Below are 14,523 nucleotides of genomic sequence, written 5' to 3'. Positions count from 1 at the left end.
AGATCGAGGGAAAAAATACCAGCGCCTTGAGCATGCACTAATGCGTGGATATGTGCGCTATGTAAATATCCCATAATAGTAATATAAAATTATGTGGCATTTTAGAAGTTGTAGTTACCATGACTTAAGGCTTTCAACTTATTCTTTTTAATTTTTCATTATAAAGTCTCTTTACATTTAAGTGACCATGGAGGAATGTGATAAATCATGGCCATGTTTGATTCCAGGAGACATTAATGTTGTTTGTAGGACATGATTTCAACTCAGACCATACTGGTGATTTACAAGCTGAAACAAACATACTTCAGTGTAACACTCTAACATCAGACAATGCTTTTAGTAATAATCAGATAAAACCAGGATTCGGCATGACATTTAGGGTAATGTGCTGTCATTTACCTGCCTGATAAGATAGTATCTGCCTTTGTGATTGTAGACATTTTATGGTACTAGAACCTATATGAGGTTTCTTTGCTATTTCAGCTTTTCACAATACCAGTGTGTTGTTCAAATGTGGTGGAGTGAGTTCAATTCTCAGGAACATATTGGCATGTCACCAATACCCTCGTCTCAACGAGTCACTAGTCTCTACTGTGTTGTACCTCTTAAACCATCCACGGACTCGACGCTACATCAAGGCCAACACCGACTTGGAGGTGAGCCACTCAGTGTGCCACTCACATTTATGTTCTCAAATTGTAAGATCCTGAGAATAGGTTACCAGAAACCAATTGCTCAGGGATAGAAATGTTTTCTTCTTTTAAAGTCCATGTCCCAGAGAGTTGTTGTCTACCTAATAGTAGTCTGCAGGGAAATATCACCAGTCCATACTTACATTACCATCAAAGATCAGGGTTGGAATTGGTCTTCAGCAACCCATTTTTGTTGTAAGGTGAAAAACCAGATCAACTTATAATGCTCACTGACTTATTGCTGTATGTGACGTTAAACAAAGAAATAATCAAAATTCTTTTATTAAATAGCATTCAGAAGGTTTGATGATCAAGGGAGATAATTCCATGGATAAGTAGTACTGCCTTTGAATTATCTCCCTTGTGTGTTACATGATTTATATGCGTGTTTCAGAGGCCAATATTTGGCCAGGAAATGTTGGTAGAAAGTCACAGACTGGAAGTTTTTGCATTTATTTTGCTGATACCCAGTAACTTTGCAACAGATGTTATTCAGTGACTATTGTTTGCAGTTTTCATACTTACTGTATTTCAGCAACTCTTGGCACCTTTCACAGACTGTCACTTCAAATACAGCGGAGAATCAGAACATTCCCATCAGTGAGTGTCCTGTCAGTGAAATGTTCATGTCATATGTATCATGGTACTTTGTAATACCTTGTATGTTTATGATGTAAGTTTCTCGGTATTAGACGAGCCTGTGAACATGTTGTATTTTTGATGTAACAAATGACACAAAAGCTTTTTGTTCTATTTGAACTCACTCAAACACTCTCTCTCTCTCTCTCTCTCTCTCACTCTCTCTCTCTCTCTCTCTCTCTCGTCTCACTCACTCTCTCTCTCTCTCGTCACGATCTGATGGCTGTGGCGTTAAATATTGTCTCTCTGTCTCGCTCTCCAGTAACTCTCTCTCTCTCACTCTCTCTCTCTCTCTCTCTCTCTCTCTTTCACTCTCTCTGCATCTCTCTCTCTCTCTCTTTCTCTCTCTCTCTCTCTTTCTCAATGTGTTTTTAACTCATCAAGTGGTAGAGTTTGATGGACCATCTTATCCTACATTCTGTATAATGATGAGCTGTCTGTTGTTTCAGTGACAGCCAAGAGGCCAGGTTTAGTGCCAGCAGGATGGCTCTTATCACTGTCATCAGGTCATGGCCAGGTCAGAAGGCAGTGTAGCCACAAACCATGCACAGTGGAACCCTGTTAGTCTGGACCCTGTCTAATTAGGACCCCATTGTTTAAATCGTTTACATTTACATTTGTTTAAAAATGTTAATGGGTCATAACTAAACAGTCCCATAATCGAGTCTGGACCAGACAATCCAGTGATCAACATCATGAGCATCGATGTACATCTGGATTAACAGGGTTTCACTGTGTATAAGTGTGCACATAGTTACATGAAAGTAAGTGAGAAATGTCCTTAGCAACCATGTAGAAGTAAAAACCAATCACTCACTCACTCCAGCAAATCTAAACACAACTGGTACATTATACTGAAACTTAGAAAAAAATGTGGGGTACTTGAAGGTCAGCCTCATTTCAGCTGTGTTTTAATGATAGTGTTTGCGTTTGTTTATGATTACTGAGCTATCATGTTTTTGTGTGCAGGTCTCATCCGCCTGTGTCACCCAGAGGGTTCCGGCCTCCAGTCTCTAATAGGGATTTTGTACCTACCGTATGCGGAAATCAGGGTAAGATTCAGTGAGCAACAGCTGTTTAACATCACTAGATTGAACCAGGAGAACAGGAACCCTGGAGAAATCCACCATTAGATATGCTTCTCATGAGTTGACATTGTGAGACATGGGTTAGAATGTGTGCCCTGCATCCCGCATTTGATAATTGTAGGTGGTGATTTAATGGTGAACCTGTGTCGATTCCAGTTAGATTTTGTAACTAGCATTGTATGCCGGCAGTAAGAGGTGACTTAATGGGTCTGATGGTCAGGCTTTGCTCCCACTTGGCTGTTAGTGTGACATGTAAGCATGGTAAGAGTAGACTATTATGATTTGGATGGTCAAACGCAGTTGCTTGAATGAGTTTGTTACATGTTCTGATGTTTTATTCAACTCTGTTTTTCTGAATCTCTTTTTTTTGCAGAAAAGTATCCTGGAGTTGATATTTGACCTGTTTTACGGAAGCTGACATTGCCCCAGTGGACGGACTTATAACTGCGACTTTGACTTTGCTACTGCTCTTGTCAGTGTTGGTAAGTGATGCTGTATCACATTAATAAACAATTCTTCACTATGGTGACAGAATCTATATTGAATCATCATAACAAATATAAACAATATAATCATCCGTATTATTTACCATTACCCAACCTGTATGTACTACTAGTACTACTACTACTCAACAAACAAACTACTAACAGACATTGTTATTGACTGCAAGAATCTGTTACTTTTACCTGTAAAAATGTACAAGTCTTTGAATGGCATTTAGAAGTGATATAAATAAGGAAGAAAGTTTTATGGATGTCAGCTTCTTTATTATGAGGAACACGTTTCATAGTATATTGCTCTAGTGCTAATTAACTGTTAGGTGTTGGCTTCCATTTGTCCTTTGCCAATCACAGCTCAATGCCAGTTCACTGTTGACTTTCATTGTTTAGCCTCCATCTTTGTTGTCTTATTACTTTTGTTGTTCTTACATGTTCTTATATATTCTCTCTGCCTCATAGCTTTCATTCACCTGATGAAGGAGTAAGGATATACTCCGAAACGTGTTCCTCATAATAAAGAACTTGACATCCATAAAACTCTCTTCCTTAAGAATATCCAAGGAAATCAATACCTCTTGTCTGTATCTGATTTCGTATGTTAGACTGAGTCAAAATATTTAAATAAAATGTTGCCCTGATTAACTGGCTTAAGAAGTGTTATGCAGAACTCGACCATGCATCATTATATCATACCCATATTTCCCTCTTTAGTTGTATCCCAACTCTGTGGACGCCTGCTCATAATATTAATTACTAGATTGTCTGGCCCCAAATTGATAATTTACTGAATGCTGAGCTTGCTCATCTTTTGAGAAAATGAAGAAAGAAAAAATGTGTGTAATCTGAACAAAGCTCTTGACAATGACTTCATTGTGTCTAAATGATGTAACTTTCAGACCCTAGTGAGATGCAAGATAGCTGGAGACTGACGGAAGGGTTCGTGGCAGAGGAAGGCCGGACTGTCCTCCCTCACATGGCAAAGACAAGGTATTGTACTGAGCTGTTCAGCACTAGATGTGTCCTGTGTGAATCAGTTACTGCTTACATGTCCTACTGAAAGGGGCGGTGGGGTAGTCTAGTGGTTAAAGCGTTGGCTCGTCACGCCGAAGACCCGGGTTCGAATCCCCACATGGGTACAATGAGTGAAGCCCATTTCTAGTGTCCCCCGCCGTGATATTGCTGGAATATTGCTAAAAGCGGCGTAAAACCAAACTCAGTCAGTCAGTCAGTCCTACTGAAAAGAGATTAACTGAAGTAATATGAAAGATCATTTGTCCTTAATCTGTCATGTATTTGTGATAAAGAAATCAACTATGCTAAATTTTTAATCGGTATACATGGAAATGGGTGTGATAGTGTAAATGTCTCTTTCTCATTAAGCTGTGGTTTTCACAGTCTAGACGTCTAAGGAGCTATAGTTGGTTGTAAGGGTTTCCACACTAATGCTGTGATATAGCTGAAATACTGTTCAAGGTGAGTTTAAACAGCTTAATGTTAAAAGTATTGAACTTTCTGTCAATTGACAGTAGATTGAAGAGTTCTCGTTTTCATATTCCAGACCCAATCTGGTGGAAAACCATCTTGCCTTGATCCTATGTGCTTGGATCCATGCAGGAATCCTGGAGGTAGGGATCAGTTGATAAGCTAATGCTGACAAGCACTGCTTGGGTTAGAGTCTGTGTACTGTGTATGAGTGGGATATCCATGTGATCTGAGTGGGCTAGCATTATTAATACTAGTACAAGCAGCACCCCACGTAAATGCACAAACTGTTTCTGTATAAGTGGAATAATATGGAACATGACATAAATCCTGATTCTGCCTCACCTCAAAGGGATGATAAAGAAAATAATAATTCTAATGGCAAAAACAAATCACATAAAACTTCTGATGCTGTTATGGCACAACATAATGTACACTTCTGATGATAAAGTTGAAAGTTGTTGCTGAAAATGTGGTTGTTGTACCAGGCACTCGTGGAGGTGATCTGCAGCAGTGAGGGACCTCTGTTCATACGAGGAGTGATTCTAGTCGGGGAACTCTTGCATATGGTAAGTACAGCTGCTTAGTGTGATTATGAGGTCTGCAGAAACACAGGCACTTTTTACACCCAGTGAGACCACAGGCCCTCGTGTCTTTGCGAGGATTAAAGATTTTGAAAAAAAATATAAAAATTTTGAAATGACCCCCGACTCAAAATGCTGTACAGTACATTACATTATGACAAGGCCGGACAATTTGGTGTACCACACCCGCCTGCTTTGCCGATCGCTACACTACCATCGATTAAGACTTAATGTAAACATAATCATGGATGATTGGCCTATCGATCACCACTCATGACACCTACCAATTCTTTATTGTTATTTCTGCAAGTCGATTGAAACCCAATTTTGACCCTCAACTAAACGATCTTGACACAAATGGATGACGATATGTCCGACAAAATGGGTGTGTGGTTGAAGCAAGCCCTCTGGTTGGTTGATGCTTGTTAAGGAGACATTTACAACTGATACTTTCTTTTGAGAAGACATTGCTTGAAAAATATTCTTACATTAAGCAGTCGATGAAAAGAAAAATTCCAGCGAATTTACAAAGAATGTGACCAATCAGAGGGCTTGCTTCGACCACACCCTCATGTAAGTGACATTCAATTACCATGCACTCACTTGCATAACTTTCAACATTTGTAATACCAACATTATTGTCCTCACTTTGAATATTCTCCACAATGTGGATTCAGAGCTATTACATTATCCTATTAATGTTTGCCATTTCCAGGCAAACCAGCTACTTCCAACAGAATGCAGTAACCACAGCCAATGTCTGCCCTCTCTCATTTCCATGGCATCATCCTATGATGTTCCCCTTGCCAAAAGACAGTAAGTAACAATGACATGATTTAGTGATTCTTTTTCAGAAGAAGTCCTCCTTGGGGTACATATAAGCATTAAAATGTCCATTTAAAATCCTACGACAGTTGTAAAAATATTTTAATAAAAATATTTACAAAACAAAAACTTGTTTTTGTCTTGCGAGACCACCCCTACAGGGCCCCGCAAGAGCAGGTAACTCTCGTCGTCTACCTCGTGCCTTACTTTTCATGCTGTCGTTTCTCAGGAAGGACATGCGTTTGTTCATTCTCAGGAATCTTTCCTTGTCCCTACCAACATGAGTGATAAGAATCAAATACTGTATGTATGGTTTCTTTTGTTTACGCCCGGGCTTTAGATGGAATTCATATGTAGGTACAGTCGAGCACCGTTGTGTCGAACTCTGATAACTCGATATCTCGGTTGTCTCGATATAACATCTCGGTCCCTGCAAAATCCTTCATAATTTATCACTATTCAAACTCTTTTAACTCAATACGGATGTCTCGATATTTCGGATATCTCGATATAATTTCATGGTCCCAACAAGGAAAATTACCCTTTTAAGTCGATATTTGCAAAGAAACTTGATATTCACCTACCTTTCATGGGCAAGTATCCCTCTGACCTAAGGTTGTTTCCACACGTTTACACACGGTGCGGCATGAATCAAAGTGACGAGGTAGTGTAAACTAATTAGGGCTAATTGAGTTGAAGGTGTCACTTGTTTGTTATATAATTAGGATTAATTCAGTAGGAAGTAATTAGGAAGTACCCACTGTTACGTCTAAACATTACTGGTAACAGATTATAGTTTCGAATCAAAACATACTGAGAATCCAATGAGGGTTTTGTGTAATCACGTGACTAGCCTGTGATTGTTGAGTTGTTTCGATTGTTGAATAAACCCAACTTTTGTATCATTCAAGATGGCCGGTCACTGTAACTTGAACTGTATCATGTGTGATTGCGATCCCTGTGAATAAAAATGTATATACAAATAAATATACATAAAATCTACTTTTTGTTTTGTTTTCTTTTATAGTGATATGTAATGATATGCCCTGGTCGGATGTCTCGAAGTTCGGATAACTCGATATTTTTTCTTGGTCCCATGAATATTGAGACAACGGTGCTCAACTGTATTTTCATTTATGAATTGTAACTTTGCTGGTGGGTCGCCTGTTTTCCTGCCATGTGACAGGCAAGATGGTGGACCACACGCTTCTTCTCTCTTCCTTTATTATTGTTAGCGCTAGGCTTACTCTATGGTCAGGAGTTTCTATGTATTTTTTTTTTATTATATAGTAGGCTTGCCCTAATATTCTCGTTTTCAGCGAAATTACGGTAAGTCGAGTGAGTTCATAATCGTGGTCGTTTCGTATCACCTTTGTTTTGCTCATTCTCTATATGCAGGCTAAATAGCATAGCACTTATTCTGCTTTAAATGTTAGTGTGTTTAGTTGATTAAATTGCTTTGGCTATTAGCATTTAATATTGCCCGTGTGCTGTGTTTTTGCTGTTTGCTAGTGTATATATGCATACCCCGTCAACAGCTACCTTCTAGTAAAATGGCATGGTTCTGTTTGTTGCTGCTTGAACACTGCGTTATTTGTAACGTTTGTTACTGCCACTTGGTCTGTTTGAGTTGTCTTGTGAAGGAAGTGCATGACGATCAGGGGTGCGCTATCCATCTAGCTTTTACACCAAAGGCGCAAATAAGCAAGCATACCTGTAGGTGTTTTTTATCAACTTGCTGCAGGTGTAGGTTGATTTGTTGCAGCAACAGATGTGGTCTGTGAATCCTTGATAGACAGTGTGATGTCTGGACTCCACGAGCAGCTCAGCCCCCATGCCTGTCGTCAGGGGTGGATCGGATGCATCTGTGGGGGTTGGATGTGATCCGAGCCTAGGCTCAGGGATCGCTCCTCCCCTGGGCGCTCTGATCTGAGCTTGGGCTCCGGTGATGGGTTGTCAGGGGACCTCGTGTCGGCCTGGCCTCTAGTTCAGGCCTGGCACAGGTTCCCGGCACCGGCGACTCGGGTCTCGACCTGAGTTCGCCTGGTGCCCCGACTGACAGGCGCCCTAGTGCTGCACTGCTCGGGAGCACCTCGGCGCCTCGTGTGCAGTCTGGGTTCCCACTCAGTTCGTCCCTGTAGCAGGTGCGCATAAGGATCGCCACCATTCTGCCTCATGTGGTCGGCCCCAACCAAGCGTTTGCTCCGGGTAAGGTGGCTCCACATCTTACTTTCGCTTGGGTTAGATGGTTATCCCTCTCCTCTTAAGTATTCAGACACGATTTGACCTCCCAGAGCTCAATTGCCGGTACCTGATCGGGGAGGGGTTGTACAGACCCCCATGGTAGTTGACTGCATCTATGCGGTCACCCTATGCAGGGGTTCGTCGGGGCACTTCCTGGTTTCGGCTAGGCAAGGATGAGCGCCGACTCTGGCTGCAACCCTGTTGCTCAATTTTCTCTGGTTACGCAACAGGCGCTCATGTCACTGCCCACCGAATGAAACGTCATATGCCACACCAGCGTGGCAACTGACGGATGTCCACTCACATCTGGTGCATGGTGCTATCAGGTTATGTGTTAGCCAGATAATGAGCGCCGACTCGGGCTGACTGTTGCTCAGTTTTCGCTGGTTACTCAACAGGCGCTCATGTCACTGCTTTACTGGATGGGTTCTACCCTGTTTCCGGGGCACTGACAGTTGTACGGGAAGCCGCGGAGGCAGTCGGCACCTTCAAGGACTCCAATTCTCAAGCTGTCCCACAGGGGACTCAGCGCAAGCAGTCGACACACTGCTGACCGTTTGGATCCACTGCCTTCTGCCCGGCGTCTGGAGCCACTGCCTTCTGCCCGCTCGACTTTCCATATTCCTAAGGGAGCGGGAGAAAGTCACAGCAAATCCCTGGGTTCTGTTACACTCTGTAAGAATTCCAGTCGTTGATGGATGAGACTACCATCCAGGTGTTCCTATGGGGCAGGAAATTGCGGGTTTTACTCCACCTATTTCCTGGGTACCAAGACGGATGGAGAGTTCAGACCTATACTAATCTTAAGGGCTGAACGACATGATAGAGGTTCCGTCTTTAAAGATGGAGACACTAAGATCTCATCTGTAGAGACTCGACCTCAAGGACCTCATAACCTGATGCTCCCCGAGTTCAGGTAACTCGGAACTGCTATCTCAAGCGGAGCTCCCCACCCGAATCCCAGCATTCCGTGGGTGGCATGGCCACTGTCCGGAATCGCCTCCAAGCGAGCGGAATTCCTGCACTAGTTGCAGACAAATTCTGGCTTCGCGGTAGGATTCGACAAATGTTCAGTGTAGGGGCAGGTGTGTCGGCAGAGGGATTCTCGATCCCTTGTTCTACATATTTAGTCAGAGTATTGGGGTTTTTTAGGCGATCTAGATGAGAAGCCGACTTCGCCGCTTCTTCTATCAGAGGCTACTCCACAGCTATTTCTGCTTTTCGCACACCTGCTGATGGTGTACTCTCGGGGCACACACACACCGACTCACTATCTTTGGGAATCTGTCTTATGCTTAGATGTATCCCAAGGAGGACTTCTTCTGAAAAAGAATTGAACCTGTAGAGGTTTCTGATTCTTTGAAGAAAGTCCTCCTTGGGGTACGGCCACCCGCCTCCCCACATTCTCTCTGATCACGTTCAGCATGAAAAATGAGGTACGAGGTAGACGGCGAGAGTTACCTGCTCTTGGCTGTAGGGGGCCCTGCAGGGCCCTGTAGGGGTGGTCTCACAAGACAAAAAAAGGTTTTGTTTTGTAAATATTTTTATTAAAATATTGTTACAACTGTTGTAGGATTTTAAAATGGACATTTTAATGCTTATATATACCTCAAGGAGGACTTTCTTCAAAGAATCAGAATTGGTGATTGGTTGCAATCAGATTGTTTCAAAAGTGATCATTCGCAAGGCCTCGGTAATTTCCGTATGCTTCGGGAAAACTAGCACCTCTTCTGCGCAATGCGCAAACGTTTCTTCTAGACAGAACTCAGTCTTGTTATGGCGGATCAATGGTGTCTCCATCGCCCTTGTTGACAACGGACAAGCTAGCCATTAAATGTCTTGTGTGTCACATTAACACAAGTTCTCGGCAGAGGAATAATATTTGTGGCCCCACATTTGCTTGTATTAGTCAAGTTGGTTCTATGTCGATGTAACACGTGTTCTGGTTGGATAGAAAGAGGGGAGATAATTCGTGTTGTGATTTTTTGGCACTAGGGGATTTTAAGCGTACCGGGAAACATGGCCGTATTAGAACAGAGGTTTGTAGGAAGATATGACAAGTAACCTCTGTGGGAAGGGAATGAATGAGGTGGTGATGTCTTCAGGAATACTTTACTGATCAAAGGACTTCTTTGAGAAGCTTATATGATGAAGATGAACAATCTTTTTATGGTTAGACAACTTCATTATCGCAATAGATGTGATGTTTCAAGGTAGATGCCAAGACCTTTATCAAGCACTGTTGACTTAAGCAATGGAGCAGTGGTGGACCTGTGTATGTCTATCACTGGGTTGTCACATCCTGACGTTTTCCTAATGCTGTCATATGGCTGAAGTATCTCTGAGCGTGGTGTTAACAAACAAACAAAATATTAGTGCTGGAATCCCATTGAGCTTACATATAATGTGACTGAAATATTGTCCAAAGTGGATTGGATTTTCTTGTCCAGACTATTATTTCCAGGCTGCCATCAGTCAGCTGGAATATTGCTGACTACAGCGTTTGACAGCAAACACCAATTAAAAGGCAGAATCATGATTTGGAATCCCAGAATTAAGCTAATACACTCTGATAATGCACTCACTCATTTAAGTCAGACTGGATTACCTTTTGATTATTATCATTTCAGTCAAGCTAGTCTAGCTGTCACCTATCTAAGTCACTTCCATGCCATGAAGAAACGGGGGGCAGTTCCTTGCAGTCTCTATCTAGATCAGCTCCTGCAGCATGCTGGGAAGTTTGCCGAGTATATAGGACGGCACTGGCATCTACGACGGGACAAACTAGCTGAGAGATATTTCACCAAGGTAGACTTACAACAGTTTTTAGAAAGTATAAATGTGATTTCAGTATCTGTTTCCATTGTTTTCAAGAGAGAACATTTCATGACTAACATCCTGTTCGTTTTTCTGTCACTATTTTAATGTGCTTCAAGCCATATCTCATTCTAACGCTAACACATGGCTCACTTCGTAATATGCTGTGGCCAGTATGACCATCAAGTTATACTTCATGTAAACAGTTGATTTGTTTTCTTTTGAATTCTACCCGAGATGTATATTACAGTACCTGTCTGAAGATCTGCTGTCTCAAGCAGTCAAGGACTCGCAGGTTCTCATCACCAAGGAGAACACCAATTGGGACTGGGATCTTATATGTGCTCTGCTCAAGGTCAGTTTGCTCCATTCAGCCATTATCTTCATTGTCAGCATGGTGCCAATTTTGGTATCATTTGTATTTTATATCTGTTTGAAAATTACTGGGGGCGGTAGGGTAGCCTAGTGGTTAAGGCGTTTGCTCGTCACGCCAAAAACCCGGGTTCGATTCCCCACATGGGCACAATGTGTTAAGTCCATTTCTGGTGACCCCCGCCGTGATATTGCTGGAATATTGCTAAAAGCGACGTAAAACTAAAACTCACTCACTCACTGATACTTACTGAGATATCTCAGAACATTCCTATTCATTAACCATCCCTATGATTGTCCATCTATGTTGATTTAAGCTTAGTATGTACCCCTAGTGTCCAATCTGTACTGGTATTCTTTTCCTATTGTGTAATATTGGACAAACTTTATGGATAACAACTTCTATAGTTAGTGGGCGCGACATTTCGATACAGATTCTTGTACCGTTGTCAAGCAGATGTGGAAATCTTGAGGAAAGTACCATGGATGTTCAGGCTGACTCCTTCTCATAGAGACATTTGACATATCAAACCAAGATATTCTTTTGTGTCTACTATAATTACAGCTTTAGATCTACAGTTGTCCAATAGATCTCTTAATATATATGAAGGGTTCAAATATCTGAGTGTTGTGTTTCTCCACATCTTTCAGTGGCCAGATGATAAGTTGCGGAAATTAGATGATCAAACTCATATCAGGTAAGTTGATTTGTTTCAACATATTCATCGTCATCCTCTTCATGGGAATGTTGTACAAGAATTTTCTGCAGTGAATCTTCCCATCCTTCACTTGCTACATGTTGTGTTACAGATTTGTCAAACGTCTTGTGTTTTTCTACAAACCAACCAATGATCTGTTCTCTCGGATGGAATTAACCAATGAAAATGCTCGTAAACTATGTGATATCGGATGCCATCTCATAGACTTCCTCATTAAGTCAAATCAGGTGAGTGAGTTCCCATGGTGCCTTGCATATTTCATTTGGAAATGTTATACATATGAAGCCCATTGAGAAGATAAAGGTACTCTGGTTTCAATTTTGCGGTCCTTTATCATTGATTTAAGACCGCTAAATGTAATTTAAAGACCGAATGTATTAGCACAATGTCGTGCTAGAATAGAAAGTAGAAAGGTGGACTGTACTGAAACTAAACTTTGTCAAATGTTGGTCAACTGGTATAAGGTGCTTCCTTTCACTGTTGGTCATGAAGTTAAATCAGGGTGACCCAGATTATTACTCTTGGTTTGTCAGAGCCAGTCTCTTAAAAGGTGATGATTATTGGCCTCTGGAGCTGGGATGGGGTTTGAACAAAGGGTGTTTGCTATATTCAAGGATGGTCTAAGAGAGACTATGTAAAACCAAATTCACTGATTATGGATTAAGTGATGGTTGGGAAAAATATTCATATGATAATGTAAATTTGTTGTTTTTTATTCTGTTTAATGACAATATCTAATGTGTGTTTTCAGTTTCCATGCCAACTGCCAAAATTTCAATTTCCTTCAAGATTATTAGTTAGGGTTAAATGATAAGACGGCTATGGACCCGTGAAGGTCTGGGTTAGAATTGATCTTCAGTAACCCATGCTTGTCGTAAGAGGCTACTAACGGGATCTGATGGTCAGGCTCGCTGGCTTGGTTGACACATGTCATCGGTTCCCAATTGCGCAGATTGATGCTCATGCTGTTGATCACTGGATTGTCTGGCCCAGACTCGATTATTTACAGACCGCCGCCATATAGCTGGAATATTGCTGAGTGTGGCATAACACTAAACTCACTCACTCACTAAGACGGCTACAACCTGTTTTTGATATTTCTGTTAAAGTGACTGTTCCTATCTTGTGTTTCAGGATGAAGCACAGAAACACATCATGGACTGGCTAATTGACATTGCCCAGTGTCTTGGTGAGGTGAGTGCAGAGAGAGGAACTTACTGAAAACTGCCAACATACAGCAACAGGAACATGCAAATGTCGGACAAAATAACCTGGCTCAAAATGCAGTAACATTTTGAAATGTCTATTAGCACTCAGGATGCCTACCAATACCATAGCACAAGCAGTTTCTCTCACTGTAGCTAAGGATTCAGATACATGTGATGTCTGTAACAGACGTCATCTACTTTGTTGCAGCTGTCCACTCAACACTCCGCCCCTGAAGCCGTCCTCTCCCTGAGCAGTATTCACTCTACCCTGAGTCAGTATTACTTCCTGTTTGTGGGTCGCTTCTCCCTCACACCCAGGGGGGACAGGTATCTGGAGAAGTCGGGGGTCTATCAGAAGTAAGTATACACATGTTGCCTTGTTTATAGTGATCCGGGGCGTTGGGGAAGCCCGGTGGTTAAGGTGTTTGCTTGTCATGTTAAAGACTGGGTTCGTTTCCCCAATATGGGCACAATGTGTGAAGCCCATTTTTGGTGTGCCCTGCTGTGATATTGCTGCAATATTGCTAAAAGCAGCTTAAAACCAAACTCACTCACTCACGCTCATATTGATCTCCGGGAGAATACTGGTTTAGAACTGGTTCAGGTGAGGAATAGTATTTACATCATTTGTTCTGTTTTGAGTGGCATTTAGAATCTGTGGTTTCACTGAACATAGGATTGACTGATTGATTCCAACTTCTTTTGATAGTTGCCATAGTTACTGTTTGAAGTGAAAGTTGATATCCATAGCTCCAGATGCCTTCAGTGTTTGTAATTATAAAAATATGTTTGCTGTAAGGACCGACTATGAAGGATTGTTTGAGCATGACTTTTTGTTTGTCAACATATGTCAGCGGCATGGGTCATTGCTCACGATATCAACCACTAGTTTGCCTGGTCCAAACTCAATTGCTTATATATTACTGTAGTATAGCTAAGGTCTTAAACAGCATTCACTCACTCCTTCAGTTTTGTAACTGTAGCTTGTTTCCCGTTCACAGTTTGCTGGAGGTGGTGAGTCCCCCAACACAGGAGCTGTACATCAAACTGACCATCTCAAGTCTCAACTACTCCCGAGATGGTACTGCAAGGACCATCCTGTCTAAAGCTCTCACATCATCTGTAGAGGTAAGCAGTGATACCAATCAGGCACTGCGAAATGCTGTGTCTATAGATCACAGGATGTTTTACTTGTGACTTCTGTGCATTCTGTTCAGTAGTTTAATCATGCTTTGCTCCTAGTAATTTATCACTCTGTTATTTGATTATGTCTCCCAAAATCTGTCTCTGGGATGTGAGGATGTTTCCTACAATGATTTCACTACGACATGCACACACTTTGAATCTAATCAA

General features: G+C 41.7%; 1 protein-coding gene across 1 annotated transcript in view; it reads left to right on the top strand.

Moving 5' to 3' along the window:
* Positions 1–14,523, top strand: part of LOC124268004 (rapamycin-insensitive companion of mTOR-like) — a 42,913-nt gene that overhangs the window by 6,936 nt on the left and 21,454 nt on the right. The window contains 18 exon segments of the mRNA XM_046703003.1: positions 484–656; positions 1,228–1,292; positions 1,781–1,848; positions 2,301–2,383; positions 2,793–2,828; positions 2,831–2,872; positions 2,874–2,901; positions 3,816–3,906; positions 4,478–4,544; positions 4,890–4,970; positions 5,701–5,801; positions 10,685–10,862; positions 11,122–11,226; positions 11,895–11,941; positions 12,054–12,189; positions 13,097–13,156; positions 13,379–13,527; positions 14,172–14,298. Coding sequence (XP_046558959.1) covers positions 484–656; positions 1,228–1,292; positions 1,781–1,848; positions 2,301–2,383; positions 2,793–2,828; positions 2,831–2,872; positions 2,874–2,901; positions 3,816–3,906; positions 4,478–4,544; positions 4,890–4,970; positions 5,701–5,801; positions 10,685–10,862; positions 11,122–11,226; positions 11,895–11,941; positions 12,054–12,189; positions 13,097–13,156; positions 13,379–13,527; positions 14,172–14,298 — 1,637 coding nt within the window.

Source organism: Haliotis rubra, unplaced genomic scaffold (assembly GCF_003918875.1).
Source record: "Haliotis rubra isolate DU_JTF1 unplaced genomic scaffold, ASM391887v1 Scf1354, whole genome shotgun sequence".
NCBI classification, from domain to species: domain Eukaryota; kingdom Metazoa; phylum Mollusca; class Gastropoda; order Lepetellida; family Haliotidae; genus Haliotis; species Haliotis rubra.
Note: the sequence above shows the minus strand (reverse complement) of the source record. Positions and strands in the feature narration are given on the sequence as shown.